Source organism: Gobius niger, assembly GCF_951799975.1.
Source record: "Gobius niger genome assembly, chromosome: 13".
NCBI classification, from domain to species: Eukaryota; Metazoa; Chordata; class Actinopteri; order Gobiiformes; family Gobiidae; genus Gobius; species Gobius niger.
Genome location: NC_136864.1, coordinates 12,802,655 through 12,823,712, shown reverse-complemented (window position 1 = coordinate 12,823,712; position 21,058 = coordinate 12,802,655). Strand labels below are relative to the sequence as shown.

The following is a 21,058-nucleotide window of genomic DNA, read 5'->3' as shown; positions in this document are numbered from 1 at the left end:
GGTACACGGGCGATCTTGCATGTGGCGCAGGTTTTGTGCTAGTGGGACAAGGCCTCGTGGAAGGCCCAGGGCGCGCTGGTGGGACTATGTCTCCGAGCTGGCCTGGTGTCGCCTCGGGGTCCCCCCAGAACATGGATGAATGGATGGTCTTCAAGTGCCACAACACCACGTCTAATCTGCGTTTTAAGGAGACATTTCCATCGTGTGTCAGTGTTTACCTCCTGATGAATGAAGAGCATCAGCGGTGGTCGTTGTAATAAGCCTCATGTTTCCTCTTTACATTGTTGTTCCTCGTGTACAGCTCAGTCCAAAAGAAAGAAGCCCATTTCACAAACGGGGCGCATACCAAACTTGCACCTGCTCTACAGCCTGCGCTATGAACCACAAGATCTGGCTCTATAACCCATAGTGCACCTGTTACAGCACTTTAGGGCTGGTTTTCTCTAAATGAGGTTTTTGCTTCACTCATGCAACGAGTTAACCACTATAGTAGCTCCTACGGACTCCAAACCTTCCAGTCTTGGGCTTAACAAGACTTTTAAGACTTTTTCAGTGGGATTATTTCATTCCCAGCCTGATTTGTTCAGCTTTAAACCCTCCAAAAATAAGGCAAAATTTAAGTTTTTACAAATTAATTCCACTTATGATAAGCTTATTCAGAAACTAAACAAAAAAATCCTCTCTGAAAAAAATCTTTGTTACTAATATGTCACAAAACCATATATTTAAATCTAGGTCCATCCATTATTTAGATTTTGTCGCTGAAGATATCGGCAATTTTGGCCATTTTTCTGCACAGAATGACTTTTATATGAAAACATAAAATGACAGAAACTTGCAATACCTTTTATCCTCATATTTATGTCAGTAATGTTCAACAAAAGACACCTCTAAATGTATGTTTTATTTGATTGGGACAGACACAAAAACATAGTCAAACTAACATAAGTCTGCAAGCTAATTTGCAGCACTATAGTCCAGTCCCTATTCACATTGTCTCACATTGATGATTTTTTTTTATTAATATGTACATTGTATTTTGGCTTGATGAGACTTTTGTTTTGTGGTTTTAAAGACATATACGTGATCTTTTTGTCATCGCTGTCCACCGATTTTTCATGAAATACATTTTTTCTACAACATTGTTAAGATTAACCTACTTCTCTGGCACGGATCAACGTGATTATAGCAGCATATTTATACACAGCTACATCAAATCTGCACATCAGAACATTGCCACGTTGTTTGTTGTTAATTGTGGGATGAAAATGTAGATGCACCGGTTTCTAACAAGACATAAATGACTTTTCTCTGCTATTGGAGAACCCCCTTCCACATCCATAGGAATACATACATGTGCTTACAATTATGACTGTATGAACATACATATTAACTGTTTGTACTTTGTGCCAGGCAGGATCTCTGTAATATTGTCAAAAATGTTTTTTAATTAGATATTTGCATTGGGAGGATCTGCCCTGGACTGGTAACTACTCTTTAGGAGGTGAAAGATAAGATGAGCCTTAATGGAGAAAGATGGGGGAACCTCAAGCAGAACAATGTTAGAACAAGGCGAGAGCAGGTTGAGAACAGGACAAGGTAAAGCTAATGGCAAGTCTCAAATGACTTCCGGCGCCATTTTCCTCAGTGGTGTTCAAGTTACCGTCACGTGACAAGTGTAATACAATGTTCCTTACACTGTACAACAGACTTTAGCGATATTAAAGTGTCATCACATCACACCTTGATTCAAATGTCACTATATAAAACTCTCCACAGCCGTTCATATGATTTAACCATACAACGGATTGACCCAGACCTCTGTGTTTCTCTGCGGATTTTAGAAATGAGAAAACACAAACAATACAATCCTAATGGGAGTCGCGGTCTGGCTTCACAAACAGACGCTACCTCCATCAATAAGCGTCAGATTCATTTATTTTTCAGTAACAGGAGCTCAACCTTTCACCTGTCATGAACCGGCTTTGTATTCGGGGAATGTATCGACGAAAAGTGCCATGGACAAATGGGTTGTTCAGTGGACTGTGTCTAAAACCTGTCCACGGGCAATTGTAGATAATGGTAGATAGTAAAATTGCTCTGAGTACAAAGGCGCGGACAATTGCGATCGATTTCCTTTTCTTGTCAAAACAAGAGCAATATAATTAGAACAAACATCTAGGATTCCTTTGACTGCAGTGAAGATAACTTCCCTTGTATACGTAGATTTAAAATAAAGGCTAAACCGAAGCTTGATCGTATCCCGTGACAAAGCTCAGTTTACTATACTACTACTACTACTACTGCTGGTATATTGTGTGATTATATTGGAGTTTGTGTGTTTGTGCAGGATGCCGGACAGACTGGGACGGCATCAACTGCTGGCTCAGGGCAGACGTGGGGCAAGTGATCAACATCTCCTGCTCTGAAGTCTTCCAGCATTTCACCAGCAACCAAGGTGGGTGTATACTCATTGTTTTAGGAAATGTGCAGTGGGAGGAAAAAGTATGTGAACACTTTGGAATTTCTCACATTTCTGTCTAAATTGGTCACTCAATGTGGTCAGATCTTTATCAAAATCACTGGAATGATTAAACAGTGTCTGCTTAAACTAATACCACCCAAACATTTACATTTGATCATATTTTTATTGGCCACAACATGTAGACATTCACATAAGTAAGGAATAAGTGAGCGCACCGCCTGAATCTCACTGAACTGCAGCAGTTTTGTAAAAAGGAATGGTCCAAGATGTATCCTGATTGTTAATCTGCAACTACAGAAAAGCCATTGTTCTTGCTACAAAAGAAGGATCAGCCAGCTATTTAATACAAGGGTGTACTTACTTATTCCATTGTTGTGAATGTCTCAGGTTTTTCTGAGAAATATTTTTTCTATTGATGACCAACTTTGGGTACAAGAGTCCACTGAATATTTTTTCAGTCATGCTGTGGAGCATCCAAAAAGCTCTTTCGGAAGCCTAAGTCGATTAGCTTTGGTGGAGCACAGAACATCATGTGTGGAGGAAAAATGGAACAGCACATCAACATCAAAACCATATCCCCAGTGTGAAGTATGGTGCTGGGAGAATCATGGTGTGGGGCTGTTTTGTTGCCTCAGGGCCTGGACAACGTGCTATCATCAATAGAAAAATGTATTAACAAATGTATCAAGATATTAACACAAAAAGCAAAAAAACATTCTCAACAAGTAAGTACACCCTTGTATGAAATAGTGGCTGATCCTTCTTTTGCAGCAATAACTGCTATTCTGTAGTTGCAGATCAGACGTTCACAACGATCAGGATGAATCTTGGACCGTTCCTCTTTACAAAACTGCTGCAGTTCAGCGAGATTCAGGCGGTGTACTCACTTATTCTTTACTTATGTGAATGTTTACATGTTGTGGCCAATAAAATTATGATCAAATGTAAATGTTTTGGTGGTATTAGTTTAAGCAGACACTGTTTAATCATTCCTGTGATTTTTATGAAGATCTGACCACACTGAGTGACCAATTTAGGCAGAAATGTGTACTGTGTACTCACTATTTCTTGCCACTGTATGACATGCAGACAGTGACTATAAATGGATGAGGTTTGCAGCATGTCTTCTGTAAATATTCTGCCAGTAAAATATCTCCAGAAAGCGTGTTTTTTCATTGATGGAGAGAGAAATCATTGAGGATCTTCACTTAACCACTGTTTGCTTTTAAAACATCTGGACCATTCTGTGACTTCCCTTTCTTTCAGTGTTTGTGCAAGTGCATAATCCGTCCAGGGATTTAATTTCACACTCCTGCCTACCACCAGCGATCATATTTGCATCAAGCAAGAATTGAAATTGGTTATGTCAATTCTTCAAGGTTTGCATGTCATGGTTAAGCACAACTTGTATAATTTCCTTCACCCATCGGTTTGGCTCAGGTTTTTTTGTTGCCAAAGGCTAGCTTCGTTTCTATTAGTATATTCTAACATGAGCGCGTATTCGCAATCACAAAGCCCCTAAGGCGATCGCATCGAGTTTTTGTGTGAATTACAGGGTCTAATAGCGAAATTCTGTGTGAACAAACTTTACATTAACCTCTTGAACCGAGCCGCCTGAACCGAGCACATTTTCTCCAGTTTGGCTTCACCCGAATCTTAAAGCTTCTTGAAAAAAGTGTCAAAATTGCCATAAAAATTTTAAGAAAAAGCGACAAAAATATGATGAAAATGCAGTGAAAAACCTTACAAAAGAGTAACAGAGGTGAGACGAAAAAGTGACAAAAACGCCACTAAAGAGCAAAAGAAAAGTGAGGAAAATGCAAGGAAAAGGCGAGGATAAAGTGAGGAAAAAGTGAATCAATCAATCAATCAATCAATCTGGATCGAAACAGGAAGTCACTTCTTGGGCAGCGTTGTTATGATTTGAAGTTATGCACAGAGTCAATTAAGATTCAAAGCTTTTACAGGCAGTCCTACAGATGTGGACTATTAAAAGTAAATAACTAAAAAACATTGTTAAAATGTCCTTTTAGAATTGGGTAAAGCTGAACTGGAGAAACTTGGTTAAGAGGTTCAAAAGAAGTGATGGAAACGCAGCAAATGACTCAACTCCCTCTGTCTACATAAAGGAAAATGTCTTCTTTAGGAACAGAGAGTTGGACATAATTATTTATTCTAATTCTTTATTCTGCAGTATACTGTATGTAAAACAGGCTTTGTTGTGCACATAAAAGAGCGGCTTACATGGAACATTTCCATATGAACTTCCTAATCAGAGAGAGACAATCAAACATTTACGGAAATAACTGCGGTTGAAGCCATATGTACTTCGCTAAACAGGGTTATCTTTCCTGGATAATCTTCTGTGCTGATTTGAGCGGGAGTCATTCTGATGAAGCAGGACGCCATGCATTATTCATTATTTGTGTTGGTTGGCAACTCTTTACTCTTTAGATGAACTCACTGCCATCGAAGTGACGTGAAATGATGTCAGAAGTTCCTGCTTTAAAGAATGGATTAAAACGGGATATAAAAAGAGCGAGTGATACCAAGGGCTGTCAATAAAGAGAAGAGAATGTGCTCGCCTTCAGAATTGGCACTGGCTTCGAGTACTGTTATGTACATCAGTCTCGCGTAACCCTTCATGTCCTGTATTTATAGTACCTCTCAACAAAGTATATAAAATAAAGCTAAAATACTCTAAAATTTGAATATTTCACTGAAAAAACATTATAAAATTGGCTTTCCCTTGAAGTAACATTTGAAATATGACTTAGTTTCACCCTGTTTCCATCTGAAACCATTGTAAGTGCTCAAGTACCCCCAGGTCTCCGTACCCCTGGTGTAGTTATAATAGCTTTTTATAATGAAGAATAAACCAAATTAGACGGCAGAGCAATGCTGTGAACTCTCCGTATCATTGTCATGCTCCCGTACTGCATATTTCCACTCTGCGCCCAGAGTCTGGGAGTCAAGGAAGGACTGAATGATCAGCGTGGAGTAAACTCTCCACATCAAAGTCCAGGGTCCATAAACGCTGGCGCACACCGCTATGAAGTGTGTCACTATAGTCCTGGCTCATGTGCTCACCCATGTGTGTGTGTGCCAGGCAGCGGTGTTTACAGAAGCAGGGGCAATTGTGGCTCTGAATGGACAAGATCCAAGCTGTTGTTTGGGGCCCCCTGTTTGATTCATTCAAATGAAGAGATTCCTTTTTAGAACTTCAATCCTTCAATTGTTAAGGCCTGATCTTCTGCCTGGTGCAAGGAGAGCGTTGCTCCAAACGCGACGGTAATCTTGCATGTGCACAGCTGCAGTGCCCTGAGACTGTGCCATGGGGGTGTGGTTTATTTCAAGCAGCACTGAAAGCATTGCTCTACAATGGCAGCCCCACATTCTTTTCCTTGTTTACATCATGCTGCCTCATATTCTTCCTCAAAGGGACTAGATGAAGTTTGTCATTTTATGCTCACTACTGCCACCTCTGGTCATATGCGTAACTGCAGGTTCAATTAAGCTTGTGCATGACGGCACTTCGGACCCAAATTAATACCTTTTTGAGTGACACTGCAGGATTTTAGAGGCAGTTGTGGTGAACAGGTCTGGGCTCATTCTACACATTAGGACATGGCTGGAACATGTAGGGGGAGGTAGATACTTAATTTTAACATTTCTAAACTCTGTATAGTCCCTTTAAGCACTATGGGCTTTTATAAGCTCTACAGGTCACCGTAGGTTAAACACTGTCCATGCCCGGTGTTCCGAAAGAAAGAGATGTGGTTCAGGTCACGGCCATAATTGCATTAAAGCAGTACTAAGTAACTTGTTTACCTTAATATATCCTTTTCGTAGTCCCTCTGGAGGTAACACAAGTGTTGATGGGATGATTGGGGGGTCTTTCATTTCCCCCCTAGTTTCTCTGGCCAGAAAACCACAATTGCAGCTTTCCCTGCACTGGGTTGGAGGCACCAATACAAACTAATGGAATCACAAAGAAAAAGCTAACAGGCTAACGAGCAAAGCTAACTCTCCTCGCCCTGTCCCGGCTGCAGGGAGAGTCTGGTTAAGGTCAGCACACACTACACGACTTTTATGCCCGATTTTGCTCTAATTCTCAGTCGTGCCGAGTCTAATCGAGTCGCGTCTAGTCGAAGGCAGTCACACAGAGTCGGGTCGTGTAGTGTGGGGGGGTCACGACTGGACTGACGTTCGAATCGTGTAGTGTGGGCGGTAGAAAGGCGCGACTAGACTTCAGTCGTAGGAAATCAAACATGTTTGATTTTTAAGCCCGATTTTGGACGCACAGGAGAAACGTGGGAGATTTTAACGTCCCAAATGTGAATGACAGTGAGTGATATAAAGACAGAAAAACACTGCCGCGCCTCCTTTTTTCACTTCTCTGTTAAACCAGCGGCACAAACAACTCATTTCATGGCCACAGCCCCACACACGAAACAGCACAACTTTATATCAGCAAAAGTTCACGACAACCACCTTTTCCAGCTACATTTCAACCACGAACAGAGTTTAGCGGCACTTACTGAGTTTGGAGATGAACAGTTTAGCTTCACCTCGCTGCTAACGGCGGCTAGCCTCCCCGCTTTCTCTCCCGTCTCCTCCGCTATCTCCTCCATCCTGAGGTTGACGCCCGTCTCCTTTTCTTATTAAATCCACTGAAACACATCCCACTTCTTCCTGTCAACTTTTATCTCCATTTGACAGAACTATAGCCAAGTTGAAGGCTTCGTAGTAGCAGTAGCCTAGCGCTGCGGTGTTGTGACATTGTTGACACCGTTGACCAATCGGGACCCGCACGCGTTTTCCCACGCTCACAAACACAGGCCTGTCTTTGCGGATTTGGGGTCAGTTTTCGAAGTTATAGAGAGGACAGATGCGCTTGTGTTATAAAACATCAGCTGTTTGTCAGAATCGTGTAGTGTGTTCGCTCTTACGATTCTCAGTCGTTAAGTGTGAACCCCCAGACGTTCGAAAATCGCACTGAATCCAGTCGTGTAATGTGGACCCCCCATTCCATATAAAATCGTTTACGACTAGAAAGGTCGTGTAGTGTGTGCTGACCTAAGTCTGCATTTAGAAACACAAGATCGGGCCATTATGTTTAATTTTTTTTATTAAAGAAATGTCACTTGCTTCAATATGTGGACGTTGGACAGTCTTTAGCTTGGATTACAGCATAAGCAATTCACTATAGAATGGAAAAGGTGGGACATTCTGCTTTTCCCCTATAAAATGACCACTTCACTGAAATAAAGCTACACTTGCCACCAACATTCTGTCAAACAAATTAAAAATGAGAAAAACATGATGCTATCGTATGTGCTTTCATGAACATATGGAGGGGAGTTCAGAGAGTCCACGGCATAGAGGAAGACCAAAGAGGTAATTTACTGTGAAGGACATATGGACATTTGAAGTTAATTGGTGCAAGAAAAGAACATACAGTGGATTCTATGGAAGATGATGATTAGCTGTGCAGACCCCTGGAGCGAAAAGCCCAAGGAAAAACACAAGGACCTTCAGATGTGACTGTGAATAATTAGCTGTTCTTTACACTGTTCAATACAAGGCAATATTTCTTCCTCCAGGAGAGCTGTAAATGTCCTGTACATTAGTCTCCAGTGCCTCACATTTATTGATTACTTCTTTGTATGTGTTTTTTTATTTGCCGTGTTACTTGTGTGAATGTGAGCGACAAAATGATCAAATGGTTTGATAATAATGCAATAGATACAAGGAGCTCACAGGGACGAAACGGTTGAAGAGCCCTGTCAGCCACAAACTGCAAAAGCTCCATTTGTCAGCCATCTTCAGCTCATATATAAATGTGCTTTTTTTTTCTTCTTCAAACATTGCGCAGAACAGTGGCCCTAATGGCTAACCGCGCTTACTTAGTGCTTACTGTACCGGCAAACTCAAGTCAAAGCATTGGCCCGTCCCACTGCGGCTAATTGTGAATAAACGGGCACACATCAGCATAGAAAGTCGAGGCAAGACCAGAGACATGACAGCTAGTGAGGTTTTCTTTCCATCTGAACGCACATATATAGAAGATAAAGACCCAAGTGAATTGAGTGGAAGCATGTTAACACGGAGAGCAAGACATGATTTAAATATGGGCAGCACATACAGTATGAGAAGAACTAATATGATCTGATGGAATCACCAGAGCAAGGACCAACGTAATGACTTCAACTCAAATGTTCGTTAAGTTGAAATATGGCTCATGTGAGAAAGTATTCAGGAAGATTCGAGAAGATTGGCTAAAAGCTGCCCTTGAAAGCAGTAAGGGTGGAAATCTTCTAGCTATTTGATGTCACTTGATGTCGCAATGAATAATTATAACCAACCTAGCCTTAAAATATTGGTAAAGTAACACAGCCAGGAGGTATCGGGTTCCTTCTGTATGTAGTTTGTATGTTATCTATCTTTGTTGGGTTTTCTCCGGTAATATGGTTTTCCCTTGCAACCTAAAGAATGCACAGTTCATCTTAAAGGTGGTGCTGTGAAATCTCAATCAATCTGCAAATGGGTTTCTGTGGTCACAACTCTGCTCCCAACAAATGATCCAACAAATTGAAGAATTTAAAAGCAGAGGCTTCAGGATGAATACAAAGTAAAGGGTCTATATCACCGGAGAGCTAATAACTCTGATTGATTGCGTGCATACAAAGGGCCTAGATTCTATCTGGAGATAAGTTAGAGACTAGTGTCGCCGCTGGTCATGGAGATGTCTCCGAGACGTCCCCCCGTTCAATAAGGCGAGTCTCCTTCTAGTCTATGTGAAAATGAATAGTTTTGATTTCAGCTGAGTCTCCGTGTGGTCTATGAGAGGTCAGTGCAGACTCAAGCAAGTTGTCATGAACACTATTTGTTGTCCTCAACCTGTTTTTGTGACGGGCCTGCAGTGTCGTTGCCTGGCCTGCCAGACTCCTCCTTTCGGTTTAAAAGAAGAACCGTCTGGGCCACCCACATCAGTCCAATCACGCACCAAGAGAAGGAAGCCATCACCTGTCACCACCACACACTCTTCCAAAACATTAGAGATGCCGGCACCGCGACCGATACACTGTTTTCTTCTGCTCTTCTGTCTGTTTTAAATCATTTCAAAAATATTAAATCCCTAAAACCCGGAGCAAGAAACAGTGTTCCTCGTTTTTGGAAAGGATTCCTGCCGCTTGCTACTAGCGTTGCTGTAAATTGGTTGATGCCGTCTGTCAGTCACGCCCACTGGGAAATCGTTGAGATCATGCTTGCTCCCAGCCTATATGTCTTTGGCAGGCCAGGCAAGCAATGTCGAATACCAAGGAGATCTCAAAGAGTCGCATGGAGTCTCTTTGAGGTTTGCGTGATATCTGACGGGTCTCAGAGACAGGCATGTCACAAAAACGTCTCACAGATTGAGGACAACAAATATTTTTCACAACTCAACTGCTTGGGACTGCGTAGACCTCTCGGAGACTATGCAGAGACCATGCAGACACCACATGGAGAGATAGGCCCAATAACCATCACAGAAAGCTCCAAACGTATTACGCTGTTGTGTTTTGCAGGTTGGGTTTACAGGAACTGCACTGAGCTGGGCTGGTCTGAGCTTTATCCTTCGTATGAAGACGCCTGTGTGTTCATCGAGGACCCAGAGCCTGTGTCAGAGGTAAACACTCATTATTACGGCAATCACTCACATTTATAGGACTTTTATGTTTGTTAGAAGGAAACCCACGCAACTATGACGCTTTGTGGACTCGATGTTTAGAGGTTTCGGCATCATTTTGTGACTTTTGATGAGATTGCTGGCTTTGTTTGCACTCAAGGGAAAGCTAAGATCTAATGAAATATAGATTTAAAAGCGTCTACAAAGCGCAACAGTCGGCTGGGACTTCTGGGTCTGAAAACCTCCCATTTGTTTTAATTTAAACAACAACCAACCTGATTTTTTACGATAGATAAAAATGCTTACAGCCCACAAATACTTTGAGTATTATAGAAATTATAAAATTACAAAACATTAAAAAATAATCAAGTCCATTATCTGTGACATGCGAGAGAGTTATTCAATATCAGATTTATTCATACGATTAAAATGCCAACAGCTTTGGTGTCTGTAAACAACTTGCTCTGCCAAAAGAAATGAACCAGGCTGCAATACATTTTTAACGACTGGAAGTGCTCAAGCCGCCAACATTAGAGATTATTCCACAAACGCAGGACGTGTGCAGTTAGGGAGAGATTACATGACCAAGGTGTTTATTGCAATGCATTTTGGGCGTGTAAGTCCATGGAGATATGCAGTTTATGTTCCATCCAATCTCCCCCTGGTGTCTCTGGCCAGAAAACCACACTTGCAAATTTTCCTAGACCGACCCGGAGGCCCCAATACACACTAATGGAATCACGACGAAGAAGCTAACAAGCTAACGGGCAAAGCTAACTGTAGGCTAGTGCCACAGTATGTACAATATCCCTCTCTCCCTTTGTCTTTACTGTCAGCGTAGTATTTACTCTCACGGGCAATTAATTAGTAAAAGAAAAACGCAACGTGCTACGACACCTGCAGTGTCGCTTACGGCAGCTAGGGGCATACGTTATAAGCTTATTTACAGTTTCTACTGATTTAATGCCTCTTTGAACAAAAGCCAAATGAATGTTTTATGTGGAACACTCTATTTATCATTCTGTTGGAAATGAACCAGAGTTTGGTATTGTTTGCCTGGTGTCAGAATAATCCTCAACACCTGCGCACTGTAATGTGTCATCATCACTCTGCAACCTGATGGGACATAACGCGTTTGGCTGTTTTTGTCTCCTAAATACAACAGTAAATTTATAGTGACATAAAAGCACCCCCAAAAAGTGCCACCACCATCTGTGCAGCTAAACACTGCAGCTCTACATTGAGTGGAAAATATGTTGTGGTGAATTCATCCAGGACTTTAATTAGTGTCTGGGCGGAGTATGGGGGAAGAAAAGTGGTTCGCCATTATGGCACACTCCCAAAACCTATGCATCTATTACAGGAGTCAAGGTGCTTTAGTAATCTGGAGAACTCTGTAAAAAATAAATTAAATTTCTTGCAGAAAATATTTCATCTGTGCTAGTACTTGATTTGTTTTTCACATTATATATTTATAGACCCTTTAATTGTTTGTAAACATTACAGGCTTAGCTGGAGGCGGGAAACTAGAAACCTATCTATTTCCATTGTAGCTGTTGTCATAGTAACGATAAACAAATGTCTAACTGTTGTTGGAAATATCAGATAAACCTTATTTTATCGTCTCAAATGTCATTCCACTTGTTCTTGCACCTTAATCCACAACAGCACCACATTTTTTAGTTAGTTTTACACTTATAATCTCTAGTTTTAGTTTAATCTTATGTCTCTTGATCACTTCCTGCCTCCAGCTGATGCTCTCACATATAGAACATCTATTTCCGAACAGTTCCTTCGACATGCTGTTATTTCTCATGTTCTCTCCGCGTGTTGTTGCAGACCAACTACCTCTCCACGTTCAGACAAGTTTATACCGTGGGCTACGCCACCTCTCTCATCTCACTCATCACAGCCATCGTGGTGTTCTCCGCCTTCAGGTAAGAGACATGGATATTGCATACTAGAAGAAAACACTTTTCTCTTAACCCCCACCTGAACTGAGCACATGTGATCCAATATGGCAAAAGTGTCAAAATAGCGTCAAAAACAAGGATGAAATCTGAAAACCAAACAATAAAGTGACAAATGATAGACAAAAAATAACGGGCCAGAAAAGCAACAATAACACAATGGACAAGTGTCAAAAAAAGAAAATATGACAACAAAAACGTAATGAAAATACAACAAAAAAGTGACAAAAATGTAGGCCTAACGGTTCAATAAAAATATAAAAAAATATAAATTCTCTATACGTTTTTTAAGTGGTGACGTCACTGCTCTACCACTACTCCCGAGTCCGCAGATTAGTGAGAAACTACAAAAAACTCTTTAATACCATAATCAATATTTCTGAAACTCAACGGAGAGATACTGAACATGTTTGTTTATCAGGCCCATTAGCCAAAAATGCTGTACCTACTGCTATAAAAGTAATATTTACCAGAATCGGTACATCCGGGTTAGTGGAGAAAAATGCTAACGGTGCAGCAGCTACGCTAACCACGGAAGTAGTGACTTTGGTAAATATCACTTTTTTAGCAGTCGGTGCAGCATTTTTGGCTAATGAGTCTGAAAAATAAGTAGGTTCAGTAACTCTCCGTTGATTTCAGAAATATTGATGGTTGTTTGTAAGACCTTTTTATGTTTTTTTCTCGCATATTTGCCGGTCTGCTAGTACCCGGAAGCGGAAGTCGTGACATCACACTTAACAAACGTATTGTTATGTTGATTTTAAATGTGCCTTTTATGGACGTGTGTGTGCATGTTTTGAGCCTGTCAAAGACAAATTTCTGTCGCCTTTGGGGACAGAACAATAAAGTTCTAAAATCTTATTTTATTTTAAAGGGGCTAGATGCAAGTTGGCAATTTTATACTCACTACTGCCACCTCAGGTTATAAGTGTAACTGCACATTCTATATAAAGCTCGTACATGACCCGAAGAAACAACTTTTTGAGTGACAGTGCAGGATTTTGGAGGCAGTTGTGGTGAATAGGTCTGAGCTCATTCTGCATATTAGGACATGGCTGGAACATGTAGGGGGAGGAAAATACAGAATTTTTAAATGTTTTAACTCTGTATAGTCCCTTTAAACACAACAAAAAAGTGACGAAAACCCATAAAAAAAACAAACAGAAAAAGTTAAGTTCAAAAGTTATGTTAAAGCAACAATAAACTACGAAAACATGACAAAAATATGACAAAAAAATAATTATGAGCTTAGCTTTCAAATAAGACGTTGCACTGGCCTAGATGCTTTTATAGATTTGGGTAAATCTCAGTTAAGGCGGGGGGTAAGAGGTTCCATTTCTTGTGATAGTTTATAAGAACGAACTGGTTCAAAACAAACAAAAAAGAGTTTTACATGCATTGTCTCCTCTAAACAGTGAAAAGTGCTGTTTTCTCCCTATCAGGGTTTGTGAGCTGCTCATAATTAGACTTGACATTGCTTTGGGATCCAATTTTAAATGTTGCCGAATCTGACAGGAATACATACATGATAAACAGTACATTAAGGTCTGGATCGCGCTCTCACTCACACTATTAATGGCATCAAAGCTTCCTCCTCCAGATGGCGGGATTAATGATTTGCTAAACCTTTTACCAACGGCGATAACACTCCTAAAGTCATTAACTTCTAACTCATTAGCCTTGTTTCTCATCAGAGGAGGGCGCTGACATGCAAGCACTTTGCACATCTACATGGCTCAGTTAGGTTTTAGTTAAATACATTAATTGGGGATGAAGTCAAAGACGGCAGATTGAGATTGCTTTGAGAGGAAGGATGATGATGGCTTATATGTGTAGACGCATGTTAGAAATGCCAAACTGAGACTGAGAGAAGATGCAGTGGATTACATTGGGGGCAGATGATTCACTGGCAACCCAAACCAAAATGAGTTTAAGATGCTACAATTCAATAACAGAAGCCAATACTTATTACCAGAAGTTGCGTTATGTGAGACACGTCATTTTGTAACGTATACCGACAAAGATAAACCAAATGTGGAGTATATGAAACCACATCATTCTCAATCTAAGTCGTTGTTGCCGGTAAATGCATGACGTCTAGGCTTGTCGGCACCAAGACGGACGCAGATCCAAGCACTGATGAGGAGCCGTGATCTACTTTGCACAGGTCTGGCTCCGTCAAACCAGGCTAAGGCCTTGTCAAACAAGCAGAGAAACGTCTGAGCGATGCGGGATCTGGAATACACTGTAGGTTTGAGCCCTCCATAGAAAATACACTGTAGGTTTGAGCCGTCCATAGATAATACACTGTCGGTTTGAGCCGTCCATAGATAATACACTGTAGGTTTGAGCCCTCCATAGAAAATACACTGTAGGTTTGAGCCGTCCATAGAAAATACACTGTAGGTTTGAGCCCTCCATAGATAATACACTGTAGGTTTGAGCCCTCGATAGATAATACACTGTAGGTTTGAGCCGTCCATAGAAAATACACTGTAGGTTTGAGCCGTCCATAGAAAATACACTGTAGGTTTGAGCCCTCCATAGAAAATACACTGTAGGTTTGAGCCGTCCATAGATAATACACTGTAGGTTTGAGCCCTCCATAGAAAATACACTGTAGGTTTGAGCCGTCCATAGAAAATACACTGTAGGTTTGAGCCCTCCATAGAAAATACACTGTAGGTTTGAGCCGTCCATAGATAATACACTGTAGGTTTGAGCCCTCCATAGAAAATACACTGTAGGTTTGAGCCGTCCATAGAAAATACACTGTAGGTTTGAGCCCTCCATAGATAATACACTGTAGGTTTGAGCCCTCGATAGATAATACACTGTAGGTTTGAGCCGTCCATAGAAAATACACTGTAGGTTTGAGCCGTCCATAGAAAATACACTGTAGGTTTGAGCCCTCCATAGAAAATACACTGTAGGTTTGAGCCGTCCATAGATAATACACTGTAGGTTTGAGCCCTCCGTAAAAAATACACTTCTAGGTTTAAGCCCTCCGTAGAAAACACACTGTAGGTTTGAGCCCTCCATTTATAAAAGCACTCAGAAGTTCATTCATTCAAGGTCACATTTTTGTTTGCAGTTATTAATGAAGACATATCAGGCAAAACCAAGTGTTTGGAGATTTAAGCCAAAAAACGTAAGGCCGGGACTTTTTCAAATTCATTCTGATGAATTAATTACATAACATTTAGTGCAATTAAAAACATTAATCAGAATTAATCACACTTTACTTTAGCACTTTTTCAGTTTCCTTTTTCCTGCAAGACGTTGATTAGGGACACACACGCTGTAAAGCCAAAAACAATTTTACTGTCAAACCTGTTTGTTAAGCGCCTTCGTAAACGTATCTACAAAGATCATTCTCCAAAATAAATCAAACTGCTATTGTCTTTGAAGTGTTTGAAAAGATCACACAGGCCTCACATGTCCACCAACTCAGTAAAATTAGGGCTGGGACGATCCCCTTTTGTCACGATCCGATACGTATCACGATACTCAGGGGCCGATCCGATACGTATCTCAATTCAATAAGTAAATATGATAAAGTATTATGTTCATCGTAAAATGTGTAAAAAGAAAACAGACATGTGTCTAAAGTTCATAAACCAAATGCCTTTTGACATTTATTGAAGTGTTCAGATCCAAAAGTGCATTAACACAAAATGTTACTGGAAAACAAAGTAGTGCAGAATAAAAATGCCTCCAAACACAAGTATTGAAAGTATTGCGATACTTGATAAAGTATCAATACTTGGTATTGCAGCACAAAGTATTGCGATCCAAATCCGATGCTGATATTTTTTCCCAGCCTTAGTAAAAATGTAGGATAATACAAAGAAGCATCTGAAATAAACCTCTAAAAATAAATACAAGCCCTAAATATATGATGCTTGAATGCGATTAATTGTGATTAATTGATTACAATGGCCATAATTACACCACTGCAAAATTCATACCTGGTGTATAGGTTCAATGAAATCCATTTTATTTATTTTTTTAAATGTGAATCGAAAACAAAACACAAAACAATATGTGTTACAATCTGGTAAAAGGACCAAAATACAGAAGACACAGTCAAAATGATTAGTTTATTTTAATTTATGTTATTTTTTATTTTTTGTAGTGTAAAGTTCTCTTACTGAGACAAAAGTTACAGTTTGTTACAAGGACAAAAATACAGACGTTAAAACATAAGAAAACGAAATGTGGAACTTGAAATCAAATCGAATCAGGGCTTGAGTGCATTCCTCTTTATTTATTTATGAGTAGTGTTTCTGTTCATTCACACGCCATTATTTATCAATGAAACCTTGACATTTTTATTAACTCTTTTCTTAGTTTCTCATTCCCACTGCTTCCTGCAGGGGGCACACCAGATCTATTTTAAATCCTGACCAACACCGTCCACACTTTAACCAGCACACGCTATAAAATGTGAATTACCAACGCTAAAGTGCCCAAAGGAATGCAGTCTATGTAGGCCTACGTTTTAAGACTTCTTTTGGTTTCGCTCTCTTAAAACACTGTACGTTCTCGTTTGAGTAACTTTGCATTTCCAATCTCCTCCAATCCGTCTTACCTGCTTATCTCATGCGTTCTTCTTAATGTTTTAAATCGCTTTCACTACAACCAGCAGCAGTGTTTTTTAGCACTGGCTCAGAAATTAATTAAACTTTTCAGAAACTAGACTTATAGATGGCTCTGTTTTAGCCCCACCACAATCGCCCCATTTGAAATGCATTAGACAAAGGCCAAAGAGCAATTAGAAGGTGAATTGGCTCATTAGTGCTATACACATTCAATACTAATCCAATCTTTCCGCTGCGGTTTGTGACGTCATTTCTAACAAGGCGAGATTGGCTTCCAAAAAAAAAAATGCCACGACTTCATACCCCGATTTCATTCTTAACTCGGCCTCATTATGGCTCAGATGTTTCTCACAGAATCCAGTGAATGAGGCAGTGCCTGTTCTGAAGCATCTGGGACAATAAAATGATTATTATCCGACATTTACTACGTATGAACGGATGTGCCCCGTAATTGTCTTGTGTTCTTGTGGTATTCATTATATTCCAGACACGACTAGAGATAGAAAAGTTTTAATTGATCCCTATTGATCCCTTTCTTAATAATCTCCCACAACCTTGAGGCAGGGGTTACACAAGAAAAAAGGTCAGTAACTCCTGCTCTATTTGACAATTCCTAATGCTTGAGTTTGACATGCAACAAAAGAAGCCTGTGTTCCTTTGTTTCATAAACCTTCTGTTGAGGTGATCGAAATGAATGTGCGTGGGTAAAAACACGCGGCCACACAATTTGCCAAAGTGTAAACAAACCTTAGTCAATCAGTACACTCAATTTCTCATTACTCCCTCCGCCGTAAAGCTTTCAGAAACCAAGCTATCACTAAACAAATGACAAATGATATCTATCAAAACCTAATTGGCGCTCCAGTCCGTATAAACAAATTGTAAATTATTTGTTAGTGTCCGATATTGTCTGCATATTTATTACGAGGATTATTAATTCCTGGCTTGGCCGCCATGGTGTATAATTGTGGACGCTCCCGGACAATGGCGTGTGAGCTAACAAGCCGATGCAGCTGACCAAACACCGCTCCATCTGAATTAAACATGAGGCACTGGACCTGAGTCACAGTCTAATGGCCCTGATAGAAACCCAGGGTCGTGTCATTAACGCTTCGCTCAAACTGTTTATAAACCTGTGTGTACTATTACTAACACAACTCTTATTTCTGCTGCTGCTGATACTCTTGTTCGTCACTTTGTATAACCGAGGGAGGATGATATTCATATTCAATCAAAATGGAAATATACAAAAGCAAAAGTAGTGAAAAAATATCCTTGTTTTATTTTGACAATATGTATTTTTGTTATAAGTCACTTTAAATCTGTCTTCTAAAATGAAAAGCATAACAAAGCAGCAGTCACTATCCACAAAACGAGAACAAAAATTACGCATAGGGTCAATAAACTGTGATGTGTTTGGCCCAGGACCGCGCCATTGTGGAGGTTGAGTGATTAGCTACCACTAAACAGAAGAGTTTGCAGTAAGAAAATGGTGAACAGTTGTTGTGTGAAAAATTGCTGTAGCAATTCGGATCAAAAAATACACAGAACCCTATGTTTCCATAAGTTTATCAGGTGGAAAAGATGCCCTGGAGGGCAGGTAGACCAAATTAGCAGAGGACACCAGCTACTCTGGATCTTAGCCGTGGGGTGCAATTATTTCTGCAAACCAATCAACACGATTGACAGGTGTCACATGACATACAGCCAAAATGGCCACCTCCAGCAGTGTCGTTGGTCACGTGGCTTCATTTGACCGATAATGAAATATATTTGATTTCCTTCCTGCATTTTCAGTACATTAACCAAACTGGGTCACACTTGGCGCAGCATGATTGCCTGGTACCTTGCCTTGCCTTGAAACAACTGGCCCATGAAAACCACAAATCAGTACAAAACCTTTACAGTGATTTACATTGTGTTTAAAAAAAAAAAGTGCTTGTTTGACAAACACACAGATGATACTCAGGTCTATGTGTCACTGACGGCTGGTGAACACGGGCCTGTAAAAACACTCCGTCACTGCATCCAACAGATCCGTTTGTGGATGCAAAACAACTTTCTCTCACTAAACTCGGACAAACCAAACTAACAACTAAACTAGACAAAACTCAGAGATCATTGTTTTTGGCCCACAGACAGTCAACTCAAGTCTCTCTCTTTAAAACTGAAAAAATCTGATTAGAAATCTAGGAGCAGTGTTAATTTTGACAACATATTTTAATTTAATTTTAGTCGAGATTTAGTCAAAAAAAATTGTTTAATTTTAGTCTAGTTTTAGTCAACTACAATTGCAAGTAAATTTAGTCGACTAGATTTAAGACTAATTTAGTCGACTTTGCATTTATAATATTCATTATAATCATATTTAATGTTGCTGCTTCATGGAGCTGCTCCACATGAACAAAGCTCAGAGCTGATCCTTTAGCAGTGATTGTAAATGACATGAGGCTCTTTCAGACGGTCAATAGAAGTTTGGATGATTTTAGTCTCTCATTTTCATTTTTATTTAGTCTTATTTTAGTCGACTAAAATATCTGGACATTTTAGTCGACTAAAATGTCCAGATTTTAGTCATAGTCTATGACATTTTAGTCATAGTCTCATGAACAACTTTTAATTTAGTTTTAGTCCAATTTTAGTCGTCACTTTGACTAAAATTAAAGGAATAGGCCACCGTTTTTAGATACTGAGATATGTTCGACCTAACCTTAGATGAGTTAATATACGTATAAACGTCTGGTCTTTGTCCGTGCGCTCTGTCACGCAAACGGAGCACATACGCAGCCTCTCCCACATGTCTGTATAGCTCCAAAAAAGCTCACGATAGAAGCTACCAAGCTCTTCCACGTGTTCCCTATTTAAATAAAGTTACGTGAAGTGTTTTCATGCGAAGTATATTTACACAAAAATGTAACATGTCGATTTTATAAGCAGATAAAAAGGGGCACTATATTGTGAGGCGTAATGATACGAGGAGCACAACGTCCGCGGAGTAACTCCTAAAGACTTCCCCCGCTCACTTCCGTCAATAACCTTTAGGAGTTACTGCACGGACGTTGTGCTCCTCGTATCATCACTTTGGTAAGATCAGAAGAATAGTGTCAATTCGCACGGGATAAGCATTATCTAGGGACCCCATATAATAAAACAATCACCCTCTGACGTCTGCTTTTTATGTGGCGCATTCGCACAGGATAACCGAAGCCTGAGATTCTGGTAGAAATTGACAGACATCTCCAGGATATGACGTAACAGCGCTCCTTTCTGAGTTCATTTGTAAAATTAACTTTCACCTGAATGAATTTGTGAAGCCTGCTTTAGTCTCTTACCATGGACAGTTCTCCGTAAAAGGTGTTTAACCGTAGTTGGTTGTTAATGTGTAGTTGGAGAGAGTGGAGGGAGAGGCGAAGGTAAGCACCGACTCGGGAGCCTCAATGACGCATGCTGGAACCGCTGAATATTGCTCCGTTGGCCCTCTGTGTTTCTTAAACATTAAGTTGAAAATGAAGAAATGCAAATAATAAGCTCTATTATTTCTAGTATTGAAATCTGAGGCTTAATATTGACGAGCAGAGGAGGCTCTGAGTAACTTGAGACTTTTACGCACGAGTTTTAAAACACGTGTGTTGCAAAATTTGTGTTTTATGATTGCGTTCTGAAATTCAGTTCAGTTTAGCTCAATCAATTCTGCAATCTCTGGTTATTCCTACTTGAAATAACTAAATCTCAACACAAACGAATGTAATGAGAGTTGAATTAATGATAGATAAAAACAGCTCAGTGTGTCTTTTTTTTTTTACGACACTGTTAAAGTCTGTGTGAAATGATGCCTAACGAAACTCTATTGCTGCCTCCATTCTTCATTAAAAGTAAATAAAAATGCGCACAGGAGACAAAAAAAAAGCCTAATCACGTGTCGGATCCTCCCCGTTTCTGTCCAAATCACAGACGCGCCTATTCGCATTGGATTAGTTTTATCACAGGACCTCGGAGTTCAGCAAAATATAGTAGGTAATTTGCGGGGGAATTTTTACTTCGCAAATCACTGACATGGCGCATTCGCACAGGATTAACATCACAGACATTCTCTGTGATTATTACAAATCGCATGTGGTCCCTAGGTAAAACTAATCCCGTGCGAATAGTGCAAATAGTGCTCCAGCAGGTTAGACGACTGTAACGGCCTGCTCACTGTCAGACAGCTACAGTACATCCAGAACGCTGCAGCTCGAGTCCTGACAAGAACCAGGAAATACGACCATATTAGTCCAGTGCTCCGGATTCTGCACTGGCTTCCTGTCTCTCAGAGAATAGAATTTAAAAC

General features: G+C 40.2%; 1 protein-coding gene across 1 annotated transcript in view; it reads left to right on the top strand.

Moving 5' to 3' along the window:
• LOC306973019 (pituitary adenylate cyclase-activating polypeptide type I receptor-like) overlaps positions 1-21,058 on the top strand; it is an 86,736-nt gene that overhangs the window by 41,402 nt on the left and 24,276 nt on the right. The window contains exons 3-5 of the mRNA XM_079569817.1: positions 2,351-2,458; positions 10,057-10,157; positions 11,997-12,094. Coding sequence (XP_079425943.1) covers positions 2,351-2,458; positions 10,057-10,157; positions 11,997-12,094 — 307 coding nt within the window. The remainder of the gene's footprint in view (positions 1-2,350; positions 2,459-10,056; positions 10,158-11,996; positions 12,095-21,058) is intronic.